Source organism: Zea mays, chromosome 9 (genome assembly GCF_902167145.1).
Source record: "Zea mays cultivar B73 chromosome 9, Zm-B73-REFERENCE-NAM-5.0, whole genome shotgun sequence".
Taxonomy (NCBI): domain Eukaryota; kingdom Viridiplantae; phylum Streptophyta; class Magnoliopsida; order Poales; family Poaceae; genus Zea; species Zea mays.
Genome location: NC_050104.1, coordinates 19,389,157 through 19,407,096, shown reverse-complemented (window position 1 = coordinate 19,407,096; position 17,940 = coordinate 19,389,157). Strand labels below are relative to the sequence as shown.

The 17,940-nt window shown below is 45.4% G+C and overlaps 1 protein-coding gene across 1 annotated transcript; it reads right to left on the bottom strand.

Annotated features, from left to right (window-relative positions):
- Window positions 1-3,218: 3,218 nt before the first annotated feature.
- On the bottom strand, window positions 3,219-3,894 carry LOC103638044 (histone H3.2). Its single transcript, XM_008661045.3, has one exon. It carries the CDS (start codon window positions 3,785-3,787, stop codon window positions 3,377-3,379), a length of 411 nt encoding a protein of 136 aa, XP_008659267.1. The 5' UTR covers window positions 3,788-3,894; the 3' UTR covers window positions 3,219-3,376.
- Window positions 3,895-17,940: the final 14,046 nt, after the last annotated feature.

The following is a 17,940-nucleotide window of genomic DNA, read 5'->3' as shown; positions in this document are numbered from 1 at the left end:
TATTTTAAATTAGTAAAATAGATATATCACTAATATAATATAGAAAATAGATTAAATTTTTATAATAATCTTAAATAACATAAATTAATTGTTTACTCGGTTATAATATTATATACTAATTATGGTTTTGTGTAACAAATTGTTAATTAGTCGAGCCACGAGTCAGCTCGCCGAGCCTTATTTGCAAGAACCGAACCTCGGTAAAACAAATCATCGTGTCATCCGCCTTATTTGCTTGTGATTTGTTTTCGCCCTCTCTTTCGGACTCGTTTTTATTTCTAACGCTAACCCTGGCTTGTAGTTGTGCTTAAAGTTTGTAAATTTCAGATTCGCCCTATTCACCCCATCTAGGCGACTTTCAGCTGCTGAAAAACATAAATAAATCTGGGTGAATACACTAGGTATTCCGCAGGCCCATCCCGCCTGTAAAGAGAGAGGGACCTATATACTACATGCTTGGTATGGGGGAGTTGAAGTCACTCTTCTTTTTCAGAAAAGACAATACTTTGATGGTTTTCCCCAAAGAAAGAAGTAACATAATTTCACACTCAACCACCACTGAGCTTCCCGCTCCCGTGGTATTGTTTTCATTTCCAAAAACACCCATATACACACATTTCCCTGTTTACGGAGATCATAAACACTAATTGTCATACCACACCAGACTCGTCCATACCAGTGGACACGAACTATTCGAATAGGTTTGAACTCTGCGCAGAGAGGTACACTTTACCGCGAATCTAATTCAGAAAGCTAAACTAAAGACACCCTTAATAGTAATAGACATTGGAAAAATATTATACTCGATATAGTAGAAAATAAACTAAATTTCACAAATTTAAAGTATAAGATATATACAGTGAAGGAACTCAGGCTCAAGACACTAGTGGCTCCGTTGCCAGTTGCCACGAGTTCACATCATATTTTGTATTTTGATGTGGGTGATGATTCGAAAGACATGCTCACTCTTTGTATGTACATAGGATTGACATAGGAAAACTCTTGTGCCAACTCAACTAAAAAAGAGGTAGTGATTGTGTGCTCTCAAAATAGAATGATACAGTAATTGTTGTAACGTATGTCCATTAAACATATGTTATAGGCCCATTACATCTTTAACGATCAATATATTTCCTCCTCTATTAACTCACACGGGTGTCACACAAACTCACTCGAACACTAGTTACAAACACGGTTACAACAATGCCATATCCGACGACCCTAGAGACCTCGATGGTCCGCCAATAGCCTCAGTGGTGGAGCCAGGATCTTTTAAATATAGGGTCGGATATAACACTTAAAACGGTGTATGGACCTCTAAACATCAAAAGCTAGTACTTTTGATAGTAGTCACAGCTAACCATACTGGTCGGTATATGAACCTTTAGAGGTTATTCGCCCCAAGATTAGGGCCCAGGCCCTACTGGCCATAGGCCTGTCTTCGACACAGAATGGTCCTCAAGGGCACCGACAACCCCAGAGGGTGCTGAAATATTTAATATAGGTCTAATTTTTTAAAAATTAATTCAATAAATATGAGTTATACCCATATTAAATCTAACAATCCACACCAAATAGTAGTCCACATAAGAAATGTCCTAACTTATGAGCCGTTTGATATAGTGTTGCTTCAATAAGGACGGTTAAATTGAATATCCACATAAGACAAAGGTTACACTTCCTCACAATCGAACGATATACTATTCCTTAAATTGACATTTTTTGTGAAATATGTTTTTCCATAACTGTTTGTTGGTACTAGATTGTCAAATGCATTATCTCTAATTGGTGGATATAAGTCAAACTCCATGACTTCTCATCGGTATCAAATCTCATAGGCTGTAGTTAACAAAAAAATATTCATCCAATCAGACATGATTTAGAAGTCTAACATCATTTTCTTTATGTCAGGCATGTAAGCGGTGATATTAAATTTGAGTTAGTCAAATCAAAATTATCATCTGTTTACAATAAGCTAATTTAGAAGTTACATATGATTTAGACAGTAGAGAAGCATCCCATGTAAATTTAGGGGTGTTTGAGAATAAAGTTTTTTCGGTATTAGAACAATACTGTGGTATTTCAGAATACCACAGTATATTATACATAGGGATGTTTGGGACTGTAGGTAAAATCTCTATATTTAAAATCAAAGTATTGATAATACTGTAAGGCCCCGTTTGTTTCCTTTCATTTCGAGGAATTGGAATCTTACTAATGGAATAGGCTATTTTTTTAGAATATGACATTCCACCACTTTCCAAAGTTATCATATAAGCCTACCTCAAATTCATGGGGTGAGAGATGTAAATAGATTCTATAGATTTACATGCTATTTTTCCGATGTACAACTTATAGCACATTCTTCTACTTACGCCTTTATAACATAAATGTAGTATATAACTATCTCTCTCATATGATTTAGGATAATATACAAATATATTACATATATAAATATATAAACTTAATTAGTTTTGTCTAAATTTTAATTATTAAAATGGAATTCAATTCCAGCGAAACAAACGGGCCCTAATTGTTTTAGAGTATTGTAAACTTTGCTCTCTAGCAAAGTTTTTCTCTGTAAACGACGACTGCGCGCGGCGCGGCGTCGGTCGGTCTCCCCATGGTGCTCCTTTCTGTAGCCTCTCCTCGCTATTTCTTTTCCCAACATTTCTTCTGCCTGGTATTTGTTTCCAAGGAAACATAGCCACCAAGGTGGCAACCTTACCTGGTATTTCTGCACTATGTGTGAAATATACTTCGTTTCCAAACACCTCTAGGCGTTCAAAATTGTGGTATTCAAAACTATGGTATTATAAACTGAGCTTACGTCATGGCATTTGTATACCGTGGTATTTTGTAATTGCGAATGTTTGTTTGGCTATACTGTTTAATAAGCTGATTTAGATATATTCTTTTGAGGGTTTACACAGAAGCAAGACTGAGCTGAGTTATGTATGTACACAAAACCTTGCAAGGCGAATCGTTACTAGGCAGTAAGGGATCATGGCGTCAGGGCCGGAGCAAATTTAGAGCAGTTATGCTAAAATAGATCGCAACTAGTTCGCATGCCTGATCCAGAACTCAGTAGTGCTTCTGCAAACATGGAGATTTTGAACACAAACTGCCAATTTCGCATCTGGTGACGATATAAATCGACTGTTCACAGGTACGAATCCATCGAATAGTGTTACTACGAAACAAACGCAGCACGAAGATTAGCACACATAAGTAGCGATTTCCATTGATGACAACAAAGAGGTTGACATGGTTTGAGACATTGCTGATTAGTACACCACTCCCTCCACACGACCCGACCACTAGTACAAACTTCCGAGAAGAGACTGCGCCACGGCCTATCCGGCCGGCCGGCCGCCTAGGCGCGCTCCCCGCGGATGCGGCGGGCGAGCTGGATGTCCTTGGGCATGATGGTGACGCGCTTGGCGTGGATGGCGCAGAGGTTGGTGTCCTCGAACAGGCCGACGAGGTAAGCCTCGGCGGCCTCCTGCAGCGCGGCGACGGCGGAGGACTGGAAGCGGAGGTCGGTCTTGAAGTCCTGCGCGATCTCGCGGACCAGGCGCTGGAAGGGCAGCTTGCGGATGAGCAGCTCCGTGCTCTTCTGGTACTTGCGGATCTCGCGCAGCGCCACGGTGCCCGGGCGGAAGCGGTGCGGCTTCTTCACGCCGCCGGTCGCAGGGGCCGACTTGCGCGCCGCCTTGGTCGCCAGCTGCTTCCTCGGGGCCTTGCCGCCCGTGGACTTGCGCGCCGTCTGCTTCGTGCGAGCCATCGTTGCGGGGATTTAGGCTGGGGACGAAGGGAGAGTGTGGGTGCGAGGGTGTTTCGAATGGAGATGAATGAGGCTCTGTGCCGCGTTGGAGGATTTCTCTCGAGAAGAGGCGGTATTAATAGGAGGCGGGGGGTGCGGATTTGGCGCTCGGAGCGTGGAAAATTTTTTTGCGGCGGGCGGGGAGGGAGGTGGAACAGTCGCCGTCGGATCGCGTGGGAATGGAGGGTTCCTATTGATTTTGCAGGCCTCACGCGGATCGTGATCCGTGGGCGCTGAATGGTAGCGAATGGCAGACCACCATCTGGCAGCTCGCTCGCCGCCCTTTGTTGTATCTGCTGCTACATACTCCGCATCCACTCCTCCAGTCTAGCGCGAGGCTGGCCGGCCACGTACGTCCGTTTTGGATGTACCAGTTTAGAGCAACTCCAGTAGTTGTCTAAATAATAGCTCCTCAAATAAGCATTTACCAAGCTGCTAAATTTGCTTTAGGAGTAAAAAAAGGATTAACCTCCAACAGTTTCTGATATATAGGAAGTTAAAACTGTTTTAAATCTTGGATGTGCCTATTTGTTTCTGCGCCGCCAGCAGGTTCGTGCCAAAGTTGAGCACCAGTGGCGCCGACTGACGAAGCCTGCGCATGCCTTCGATTGAATCACGTCGTCCGAATATATATAGTAATAGGCATTGATCATTTGCTTTTGTTCATACGTACAGAGGATTAGAAGTGTAGAGGTACAAGTGCTACTTTCACTGGACACATCTAAACATAGAATAATTCAAAACACACGGAATAGATAATGAGTGAAACCACCATTTGAATTAAAGCATCTTTGTTTAAAATGCACAATACAGATGCATGTAACGTTCAATTGGAAGACCTTTGGTCTTTATCAAACCATACAGCGTGTTCAGCCTCACTATGGATACGGTACAAATCCTTGCCGACGAGAGCCAGGAGATGGCCAGGTAGATGAGTTGGGGAAGGGAAGCCCAGGCCCCACCGGCGGCGACAAGGACGAGATCCCCCGAGGCGGTGGAAACTGGATGGAAGAGAAAAAATGGCGCGAGGCGGCGAGGCCAACACGCCAGAACAAGACGCCGAAAGTAAAAAAATGGTATGATTGGACTTTTCGGGAGTAGGAAACTAGTTGCTACATGTAGAGATCAAATTGGCTGAGATAGCAACTTAGTAAATTTACCAAGTTGATTTCAGGAGCTGTTGGAGAGGGGATTTTATAAAAACTCTCCAAATTTCTTGTTTAGGGAATTCTTTAGGTAACTACTGGAGTTGCTCTTACGCTTTACACCACGTATAGCCAAATAAACACAAATTCAGATAAAGTCACATACATTGTGACGTGGAATAAGACGGTATAGGTAATCAATCACACGGACTACCTCCGTCCCAGAAAGGATATCGTTTTAACATTTTGTGACTAAGTTTGACATACTCGTCTTATTAAAAAATTAGGTGAGTGTTCATGCTTACAACGGAAACATATAATATCACAATAACTTATGTATAAATATGTGTTATACTGTTATGAGAAAATGTTTCATAATTCATTTCTGACCTAGCCATATATAAATTTTGTCAGTCAGCATAGTACGTTTCTATTCATGACATAGTGACACTCGAGACAAATACCGAGCAGCAAACAAGAGGTGTATGTACTGTTGGAAACAGTCATGACAATAAGGAACTATCCATATGTGATAATTTTAGTCAGGTCATTTTCAAAAATGCTAAGAAAATATCTGTCGGCTAAATTTCATGAACAGGTAACTTTGTACGAACATGTGTACTAGCAGTAGAGCAACCATCTTTAAAAAATATCTAAAATAAAAGCTTCCTTTTTCGTACTCATTTCAACATATTAGAGCATCTCCAAGAGACTAGTTAAGTAGCTTGTCAAGCTAAATTTTAGCTACTTAATAGCAAAATAGCTCTTCAACAGGCTAGCCATTTAGCTTGACAAGCTATCCGGCTCTCTAAATTGACTCCCTCACTAGCCAAATTTGGCTAGCAAATCTCGTTAGCCAAGCTAACTTGCATGTTGGAGAGTCTGTTGGAATGAGATGTTATATTTAGAGTTTAATCTTTATAGAGTGACAAATAAAGAGTCAAATAGAGAGTCAAAAATAAAGAGTCTTTTGGAGATGCTCTTAGTAGGCCATCCACGACTACAGTTACGTTTGTTTTTTAACTGGAAACAAAATTGCCTGATTTATCGAGATAATAAGCTTTTTATGCCTCTACTTAAAAGAGAACATTCCTTTCTTCCTATGTTTTCTCTTTCTTCGTCTTCAAACGAAGTCCTTGCTAATGCTGCCAAGTGGCTTTAAGATGTTGATTATGCTAACTGTCACCGTTCATGCAAAAATCATAGAATTGATTAGTTCCTTTTGCACACGTGCTAAGGTCGCCAAATTTTTTAACAAGAGTGAAAGCAAACATCAATTTGGTAGTAGCCAGATTTTTACATAAGTTCAATCAGGGCTTAAATGTAAATCCATAAATGTCCCTTATCCATAGGTCTTTACAATTAGGCCAATAAGGTGGCAACTGATTGTACTTATGTAAAAATAGGTCTTTACATAAGTACAATCATTTACATAAGTACAATCAGGGCTTAAATAAGGTGTTGGTTCAAGTATCCGAGATACAACATGAATTTCAAATAAGTGGAAAACTCACATTATTAAAGCATACACTCTAATAAAGGGCCATTACATTTGGCAGAAAAGAACAAAAAATGATGGATCAAAAAGTGGAAAAGCCTCTAAAATACAAAAATAACGCAATCACTAAGAAGGTTATGCAGCCATATTTAGTGACACCAAGAACTTGAGTAGGTCGTTGAGAGTTGACACTTAGTGGAATGCACCTATCTGTTTAGTGACACCAAGAAAGTGAACTATTTTTCCCTTGGCACATAACTGTATTTGATTATGTAACGAGTTACAGTTCTCCTAAATGTTTTTACTTGAACGGAACAAAGTATAGCAACTTCTTGAAAGGATAATAATAAGACTCACATGATAATGATCCTGACAAAACAAAAACATGTTTGAATATCTTCATTTGAATTAGATATAGAAAGAGAACTAAACATGCATCTTAATACTGCTAGGACCTTTTTGGATATCTAGTCTTTTTTTCTTTGCAAATCGATGGATCACATGCATGACAGCTGTAAATAAAAAATAACATGGCTAAGTAGATGTTGATATATGAAAGTAGCATGTGATCCCTCTATTTATGTTCCAGCATAAAGGTGATATGAAAGAGTGAAATTTGCATCAACAGGTGCAAGCATGAGTCCTTTCCAACGACAACAAATTAGTGCCGAGGACACTTGGATAGTCCTGGGTACCAAAAAGATTAACTTGGGTCATCATTTTCCTAGCAAAAGCTATAGTACGAGATGCCATACCAGGGCAAATTTGGTGCTCTTGAAAATATCTACGCCACAATCCTGCATTTGACATTGGAATGGCTTATCTAACATACCAGTAGGAACACCACAACCAAGCAGGCAAACTTATCTAAGGGTGGTTGTGGGTTGATCTCTGTAACACCAACATCATGCACCGCAGTGTACTGGTTGACTGTTGATGTCCCCATGAAAGTAGAATCAACACTTGCCCTTTGTACCTGTCACACCCGGTTTAGAAGGCAAACCGAATACGAACCATGTACGTGTCAGGATCAGCAATTCACATACACAGCAGTTACATAATTGGACATCATCACACAGTGCTCAAATAATGACATAAAAGAGGGTATAATAGTCGATTACATTATGATGTCCGAAACATCCACATAGTATTTAACAATAATCAAAGTGCGGAAAAGAAACGTAGATACACACGGCCTACACAAGCAGCCGACTAGGGGTTTGCCGCTAATCCACGCCTAGAACTCATCGTACTCTTGGAACTCCTGGAAGTCCTCATCCACGACTTCATCTTCACCTGAGCAGTGGTTGCAATGCTGACAACCTGGGGATGGGGGGGTTTGGTGTGTAGAGTAAGGGTGAGTACACATCAACATACTCAGCAAGTATCTTGTTTGGCTGTAGTGGACTAGCTTTATATGGGGATAAGTCAAGCAGTTGCTTTTAGTTGGTAAGATTATTATTACTAGTAAAGAGAGCCAGATTTTAGAATTAACCCACGTTATTAACCCAAACGTACCCTTTCCAAACGGAAAGAATACCACTTACCATTACCATAGCCAATGCCAAAACCATCAATCTCATTGCCACCTGTAATCCAAACATCTCTGATCAAGTGTCACTAATCAATGGAGCTCCCTTGGCCGCTCATAACCGCGAGCACGACTGATATATCAGTTTTCAAACACTCTGCAGAGGTTGCACACTTTACCCACAAGCTGTGATTCCCTTTCTGCCCAGAGATCATGACTCTCCATTGATCACTACCAAGGTGACCCAGCAGGGTATCACTACGTAGCCTTTACAAAGATTCCCTGGGGCTGTAGCCGCATGTTAGGTTTCCTAAATGCACCGCACTCCTCCCCAAGGGGCGAACTAACCTTGGCAAAGCGAGCCGCATACACCGGCCCCATTAACGACACGACGGTGAAGCGAACTACACTCCGGTTCCTCTAATTATTCAGTTAAGGGCGTCCCATTCCACCCTCATGGTTGCGCTGTTTTCCCGGGCGGTCATCCAACGAACAGGTCCTTACGGAGAGGCACTCGAGAAACCGCTCGAGACCCCTTAAATGCCACAAGTATAACATCATAATAAAGAAGGGAAATAGCGTATCATTGATAAATCTCATCATGTTCATTGATTAATATTAAGCGCTAGCATATAGCTAAACTGAAATAACCCAACCAAAATAGGTAAGCAAGGACATGGATAACAAAAGCTAGTCAATCCTTAGGTATGAACTGTGTAAATGCGGAAAGTGAATTATAGAATGTATAGGACAAAGATAGGTCAAGGGACACTTGCCTCCACCAACCAGCTGCTGCTCAGGGGCTTCTCCTGCGAGTTCTTCAGACTCCTCAACTAGACCGTTCTCTATGCGAGTGCAAACATACATCCATCCATTTGAATTAGGAAATAAACAGTACACCATACAAGAGAGCAGATAAACTGAATATGCATAAGATATGACATACGGTTTTGCATTCGCAACTACTAGAAAAGGAAGAAGGAAGGTCTCGCAGTGGCTAAAGCTATAATCGAAGCATGTTACGGGTAGGTGTATAATTAATCATTACATCATCTAGTTCCACCTAGTTACGCTAACAAGTATTAATCACATGCGCTACTAGAGTTATAACTAATTGGTCGACATTAAACAAAGTCAATGATTAACTACATGAAATAACTAATGTAATCAATTTTTGAGTTGAGTTTCCATTTCATTAACATAAATAACGTGATCAATGCGCATAAAATACACAGGGGGGTAGACGGGCACGTCCAGGGGTAGATGAGCACGTCACCCGCGACATGACGCTACACGTCGCGTCGAGGGCACGGCGAGTCGCGCCAAAGCACTGTGCGCACCACGCGAGCACACGCGTGCGCAAGGCCACACTGACGCGCCGCGAACGAATCGCGCGCACACCGGGGCCGAGCCGCGGGCAAGGGGCCACGCCACGCAGGGGCACCGCGGCCGCGCGAGCTGAAGTCGCGCCGTGCCGGGGCCACACTGCGCAGGGGCGCCACGACCAGGCGCCGGGGCCAGCCGCGTCGCGCGAGCTGCGGGACCGTGTCGGGCAGCCCCGCGCGCTGCGCAAGCAGCGGGGCCACGCTGGGCAGCGCCGCGCGCAGGGGACCGCGCCGGGGCCGCAGGGTCGCCGCGCCGCGGAGGAGCCGCAAGCCGAGCCCGGGGCACGACCGCGCACAGGGGAGGAGGGTCTCGCCGGGGCGGGCGAGCGCGCTGGGCCGGGCACGTCGGGGCTGGGCGGGGGCGAGCGCGCCGCGGGGAGGGGGCCGAGCGCCATGGCCGGGGCCGGGGCCGCTGCGCCGCGCCGGGCGGGCGCCATGGTCAGGCCACGCCACGCCGGGGCGGGCCGCGCCACCGCGGACGCGCGCCGCCGAGGCACGGGGAGGGGGCCGAGCGCCATGCCGAGGGCGGGGCTGCGGGCCGAGACCACGCACACCGGGGACGGACCGAGCGCTGAGGCCACGCTCGCCGGGGGCGGGCCGCGCGCCATGGTCGGGGAGAGGGAGTGGTCGCGCCGGGCCAAGGAAGAAGAAGGGAGGGGGCGGGGGAAGAGGAGGGAGGGAGGCTCACCACGGGGGGCGTGGCCGGCGACGATTCCGAGGGGCAGGGATGGCTCCGGGCGAGTCAGGCGGGGGGAGAGGGAGAGAACGTGTGCGGGGGGGTTAGAGGAGAGAGAGGGGGCAGTTTTGGGGGAGGGGATGACAGGTGGGCCCCCACCAGGGGGTGGTGGCGGCGTCTTAACCGCCTGCGCGCGCCGCGCGCGATGGGAGCGGGGGAAAGCGGCTGGGCCGCCATGTGGGCCCAAAGCGGGGGAGGGGGATCGCCGAGCTGGGCCGCGGCTGGGCTGCGTGCGGGGGGGGGAAGGGGCAGGCCGCGCCAAGGGGGAAGCCGGCCCAAGGGGGGGAAGAAGAGGGGATTCCCCTTTTGCAATTTCTTCCTACTTTCCTATTATCTATTCTATCTCTAACCTTCTACTAAGTGCATACTTTATGGAAACCAAGCAAATACACCCCAAAGGAAATTGATTCATGGCTCGGCATGATGCAACAAACAAAGAAAATATTTCCAGGGTTCACCTACACAAGATATCGAGCTAATTCTCGCTAGAACTTTGAAAAGAACAAGGCATAACAGGGAGAAAAGAAAAGTAGGAAAGGTAACACCCAAATTTGGGGAGTGCTGGAGAAAGAAAAAAAATCAACTCTCAAATTCGGGGCGTTATAAACCTATCCCCCTTAAAAAAATCTCGCCCTCGAGATTCAAGGTTGGCTAGCAAAGAGCTCAGGATATTTAGCCATCAGATCATCTTCACGCTCCCAAGTTGCCACTTCTTCGGAGTGATGACCCCATCTAACTTTGCACATTCTGATAGTCTTCCTTCGGGTGACTCTGTCTGCAGTCTCAATGATTTGCGTTGGCTTCTCAATATAGGTCAGGTCTTCTTGGACTTCAAGACCCTCCACTGGCAACTGCTCTTCTGGCACACGCAGACATTTCTTCAACTGAGACACATGAAAGACATCATGCACGGCAGACAAATTTTCTGGCAGGCTGAGCTGATAGGCCACTTCTCCATGCCTTACGAGAATCTAATACGGACCGATGTAGCGGGGTGCTAGCTTGCCTTTGACTCCGAATCTTCTAACTCCTCTGATAGGTGACACTTTCAGATAGACAAAATCTCCAACTTCGAAACTCAGCTCTCTTCTTCTTGTGTCTGCATAGCTTCGCTGCCTTGATTGCGCTATCTTCAGATTCTCCTGAACCATCTTGATGTTCTCTTCAGCTTCAAGCAGAATGTCTGGCCCGAATACTTGCTTCTCTCCAGGCTGATCCCATTGCAATGGAGTTCTACAACTCCTCTCATAAAGTGCCTGGAATGGTGACATCTTCAAACTGGCCTGGTAATTGTTGTTATAGGAGAACTCTACATAAGGTAGCCTCTTGTCCCATCCGGACTGATCTTGCAACGCACAAGCTCTCAACATGTCTTCGAGGATTTGAGTAGTTATTTTGGTCTAACCATCTGTCTGTGGATGATAAGCTGAACTGAAATTCAGATGTGTACCCAAGGCTTCATGCAACTACTGCCAGAAATGAGAGGTAAACTACGTTCCTCTACCTGACACTATCTTCTTTGGCACACCATGAAGACAAACGATCCGGGACATGTACAACTCTGCCAATACTGCGCTGATGTAGTTGGTCTTGACAGGTATGAAGTGGGCTAACTTGGTCAAGTGGTCCACCACTACCCAAATGGAATCGTAGCTGGCTCGAGTGCGAGGCAATCCAACTATGAAGTCCATACCGATTTCATCCCATTTCCACTAAGGAATTTGCAATGGTTGCAACAATCCAGCTAGCCTCTGATGCTCTGCCTTAATCCGTCGACAGCTATCACACATAGCCACATGCTCTACGATTTCCCTCTTCATTCCGTACTACCAGAATTTTTTCTTCAGATCCTGATACATCTTCTCACTTCCAGGGTGTATAGAGTAAGCTGTCTCATGAGCTTCCTTGAGGATCAACTCTCGAATGGATTGGACATTAGGAACACACAAGCGGTCTTTGAATCATATCACACCTTCTGCATCTTCCCGAAAATCTTTACCTTTGCCTTCTGAGAGCACCTAGAGGGGGGGTGAATAGGTGATCCTGTGAAAATTTAAACTTATATCCACAAAAACTTGTTAAGTGTTAGCACGATAATTGCCAAGTGGCTAGAGAGGAGTCACAACAAAACACAATACCACAAGAGATCAAACACAGAGATGACACAGTGGTTTATCCCGTGGTTCGGCCAAGACCAACGCTTGCCTACTCCACGTTGTGGCGTCCCAACGGACGAGGGTTGCAATCAACCCCTCTCAAGTGGTCCAAAGACCAACTTGAATACCACGGTGTTTTGCTTTGCCTTTCGATATCCCGTTTGCGAGGAATCTCCACAACTTGGAGCCTCTCGCCCTTACACTTAAGATTCACAAAGAAATACGGAGTAAGGAAGAAACTAGCAACGCACACAAGACTCAAAATCAGAGCAACAGCACGCACACAAGTCGCAACAAGAGCTCGCAACACAACTCAATGAGTTCACAACTCAACAAGAGCTCTAGATGCTATCACAATGAACCAAATGCGTGGAATCGATGTCTTGGTGCTTAGGAATGTTGTAGGAATGCTTGGTGTGCTCCTCCATGCGCCTAGGGGTCCTTTTTATAGCCCCAAGGCAGCTAGGAGCCGTTGAGAGCAATCCAGGAAGGCTGATCTTGCCTTCTGTCATCGGGCGCACCGGACAGTCCGGTGCACACCGGACACTGTCCGGTGCCCGATTTCCTTCCTTAAACAGTGCAGTCGACCGTTGCAGATCTGGGAGCCGTTGGCGCACCGGACATGTCCGGTGCACACCGGACAGTCCGGTGCCCCCTTCCGACCGTTGGCCCGGCCACGTGTCGCGCGCAGATTCCGCGGCCGACCGTTGGCCCGACCGACCGTTGGCTCACCGGACAGTCCGGTGCACACCGGACAGTCAGGTGAATTTTAGCCATACGCCGTCGGCAAATTCCCGAGAGCGGCCACTTCGCTCGAGGCAACCTGGCGCACCGGACACTGTCCAGTGCACCACCGGACAGTCCGGTGCCCCAGACCGAAACAGCCTCTTGGCTGTACACAGCCAATTCTTCTCTTCTCTTCTTCTTTCTGTTTCTGATACTTAGACAAGTATATTAGTACACAAAACCAATGTACTAAGACTTAGAAACATACCTTTGCTCTTGATTTGCACTTTGTTCATCCATGGGCATAGATTCACATTTAAGCACTTGTGTTGGCACTCAATCACCAAAATACTTAGAAATGGCCCAAGGGCACATTTCCCTTTCACCTTCTAGAATCAGCTGTCAGATTTCACTGATCTTCTCATCATTCTTTTGTGCTTCTTTGATTTCCCGCTCTAGGGTTGGCTCCAGCTCAACTGTCACTCCTCGCATATTGTTCAGGAATCCGAGACTCAACCTATCAAATTCATTGGCCAACTCATAAGGCATCGGATGAGCGACCATCATACTGACTTGACTCTTCCTGCTCAACGCATCTGCCACTACGTTTGCTTTGCCTGGATGGTAATGAATCTCCAATTCATAGTCTTTGATCAACTCTAACCATCTCCGTTGCCTCATATTCAACTCTGACTGAGTGAATATGTACTTCAGACTCTTGGTCTGTGTAAACATCACATTTCTGCCCATACAGATAGTGCCTCCATGTCTTCAGTGCGTGAACTACTGCTACCAACTCTAAGTTATGGATTGGGTAATTCTTCTCATGAACCTTCAGCTGTTGGGATGAGTAAGCCACAACTCTTCCCTCTTGCATCAACACGCATCCCAAACCAGTGTAACAAGCACCGCAATACACCGAGAAGGGCTTGTGCACATAAGGTAAGACTAAGACGGGCGCTGTAGTCAACTTCTCTTTCAGCGCTTCAAAGGCTTCTTGGCATTTCTGGGTCCACTTGAACTCAACCTTGTTGCCTAGTAAAGCTATCATTGGCTTCACGATCTTCGAGAACCCTTCAATGAATCACCGATAGTATCCGGCCATTCCAATGAAGCTTTTGATTCCTCGAGCATCGGTTGGCGCTTTCCAGTTCAGAATGTCTGCCACTTTCTTCGGATCCACAGCCAATCCTTATTTGCTGATTATGTGACCCAAGAACATGACTTCATCAATCCAGAACTCGCACTTGCTCAACTTTGCATACAACTGGTGCTCTCACAATCTCTGCAAAACCATCCTCAAATGATCTGCATGCTCCTCCTCACTTTGAGAATATATAAGAATGTCATCAATAAATACCACCACAAACTTGTTAAGATAATCCATGAATACAGTGTTCATCAGATTCATGAAGAAGGTTGGTGCATTTGTTAGACCAAAAGACATCACAGTGAACTCATACAACCCATACTTGGTAATGAATGTTGTCTTCGGAATGTCGGAGGATCGAATCCTGAGCTGGTGATAACCCGACCTCAGATCTATCTTTGAAAACATGCTGGCTCCTCTCAACTGGTCGAACATATCTTCTATTCTGGGCAAGGGGTACTTGTTCTTGATGGTGACTTCATTCAGAGCTCGATAATCGATACACATCCTTCTGGTGCCATATTTCTTCTCCACGAATAAGACAGGGGCGGCCCAAGGCGAGGTGCTTGGCCGGATGTAACCCTTCTCTGACAGCTCATCGATCTGCTTCTTAAGCTCAACCAACTCTGGTCCAGATACTCTGTTGAAAGGGAAATGTGCCCTTGGGCCATTTCTAAGTATTTTGGTGATTAAGTGTCCAACACAAATGGCTTAAGTATAAATTGTGCAAAAGGGTGGATGAAGTGCAAATCATCAATAAGGTAAGATTCTAGACTTAGTACATTGTATTTTATGTACTAACATATTTGGCTAAGTGCTAGAATCAAGGAAAACAGAAAAAGAAAAAGACTTGGCTGAAGCAGCCAAGAATGAGCACACTCTGGGTGCACCGGACGGTGTCCGGTGCGCCAGGCTGGCTTTGGTCAAACTAGCCGCTCTCGGGATTTTGTCGGCGGCGTACGGCTAAAAATCACCGGACTGTCCGGTGGTGCACCGGACTGTCCGGTGAGCCAACGGTCGGCCACGCAATCCGCGCGTGACGTGTGGCCGAGCCAACGGTCTGATGGGGGCACCGGACAGTGTCCGGTGCGCCAACGGCTCCAAATCTTCAACGGTCGGCTGCACCAGAATAGGAAAGCAATCAGCACCGGACAATGTCTGGTGGTGCACGGGACTGTCCGGTGCGCCACCCGACAGAAGGCAAGAATTGCCTTCCTAGATTGCTCTCAACGGCTCCTAGCTGCCTTGGGGCTATAAAAGGGACCCCTAGGCGCATGGAGGAGTACACCAAGCATTCTTTGATCATCTCTAAGCACCAAGTCTTCATTCTAGCGCGTTTGATTCTTTGTGATAGCAATTTGAGCTCCTCTTGAGTTGAGAACTCGATGTGTGAACTTAGAGCTCAAGTTGTGACTAGTGTGCGTGTTTGTGCTGTTGCTTTTGAGACTTGTGTGTGTTGCTTTTCCCTCCCTTACATCCGTGCTTCTTTGTGATCATCATTTGTAAGGGCGATAGGCTCCAATTTGTGGAGATTCCTCGCAAACGGGATATAGTGAAAGAAAGGAAAACACCGTGGTATTCAAGTGGATCCTTGGATCACTTGAAAGGGGTTGAGTGCAACCCTCGTCCATTGGGACGCCACAACATGGACTAGGCAAGTGTTGTACTTGGCCGAACCACGGGATAAACCATCGTGTCTCTTGTGCTTGTTCTCATTGTGACTATCGTGTTTCACAAGAGCTCGATCCTTAGCCACTTGATTTCATTGTGCTAACACTTAATCAAGTTTTGTGGCTTTAAGTTTTAAGTTTTTACAGGATCACCTATTCACCCCCCCTCTAGGTGCTCTCAATTGGTATCAGAGCCGTTCTCTTCACGAAAGGGACTAATCGCCCGAAGAGATGGATCCTAAGGGAAAGGAGATGGTGGTCAACGACAATGAGAAGGAGTCCATCTTCAATGAACCAAGGGACGACAAAGCCAACGACTCCGGCTCGAGTCAAAAGAAGAAGGATGGAAAGAAGAAGAGGCACATTAAGAAGATTGTCTACTACGATAGCGATGAATCTTCTTCTTCTCAAAAAGACGACGAATACGAGGAGAAAAAGGAAACGGTTAACTCGAACTTTTCTTTCAATTATTCTCGTATTCCGCAAAATTCAAATGCTCATTTGCTTTCCATTCCTCTTGGTAAACCTCCACACTTTGATGGAGAGGACTACGGATTTTGGAGTCACAAAATGCGTAGCCATTTATTCTCTCTTCATCCAAGTATATGGGAGATAGTAGAAAATGGAATGCAATTTGATAGTTCGGATAATTCCATGTTTATCAATGAACAAATCCATAAAAATGCACAAGCTACTATTGTTCTCTTAGCATCCTTGTGCAGGGAAGAATACAATAAGGTGAGCGGCTTGGATAACGCCAAGCAAATCTGGGACACCCTCAAGATCTCGCATGAGGGGAGCGATGCCACCATGCTCACCAAGATGGAGTTGGTGGAAGGCAAACTAGGAAGGTTCGCGATGATCAGGGGAGAGGAGCCAACTCAAACGTACAATAGGCTCAAGACCCTGGTCAACAAGATAAGAAGCTATGGGAGCACGAGATGGACGGACCACGACATCGTCCGACTTATTCTAAGGTCCTTCACTTTCCTTGATCCTCATCTTGTAAACTCTATTCGTGAGAATCCTAGGTACATCAAGATGACGCCCGAGGAAATACTCGGAAAGTTTGTAAGCGGGCGAATGATGATCCAGGAGGCAAGATATGTTGATGAGACGTTGAATGGCCCAATGCCGATCTACGAGCCTCAAACCATTGCTCTCAAGGCAACAAGTAGCAGGGAGGCGCTACCTAGCAAGGTGGCGCAAGTTGAGGCGACCGGGCTAAATGAGGACGAAATGGCCCTCATCATCAAGCGTTTCAAGATGGCGCTCAAAGGTCGCAAGGAGCATCCCAACAAGAGCAAGACGAAGAGAAAGCACTCCTGCTTCAAGTGTGGTAAGATTGGTCACTTTATTGCTAACTGTCCCGATAATGATAGTGACCAGGAACAAGGAAAGAATGGGAAGAGAGAGAACAAGAAGGTTTACAAGAAGGCTAAGGGCGAGCCACACCTTGGAAAAGAATGGGACTCAAATTGTTCTTCGTCCGACTCCGACGACGAAGGACTCGCCGCCACGGCCTTCAACAAGTCGTCTCTCTTCCCCAACGAGCATCACACCTGCCTCATGGCAAAGGAGAAGAAGGTAAGTACTCGAAGTACCATTACATATGCTTCTTCAAGTGATGATGAGTCTAGTGATGATGAAGTAGACTACGCTAGCTTATTCAAAGGCTTAGATAGAACCAAAATTGATAAGATCAATGAATTAATTGATGCTTTGAATGAAAAGAATAGATTGTTAGAGAAACAAGAGGATCTTTTATATGAAGAGCACGATAAATTTGTTAATGCACAAAATTCTCTTGCTTTAGAATTTAAAAGAAATGAAATGCTTTCGTGTGAATTATCTACATGCCATGAATCTATTTCTAGCTTAAAGAGTATTAATGATGATTTAAATACTAAGTTAGAAATAGCTAATAAATCAAGCTCTTGTGTAGAACATGTTGTGATATGCAATAGGTGTAAGGATTTTAATGTTGATGCTTGTAGTGAACACTTAATTTCCATTTCCAAATTAAATGATGAAGTGGCTAGTCTTAATGCCCAACTTAAGACTAGCAAGAATGAATTTAACAAACTAAAATTTGCAAGGGATGCCTACACTATTGG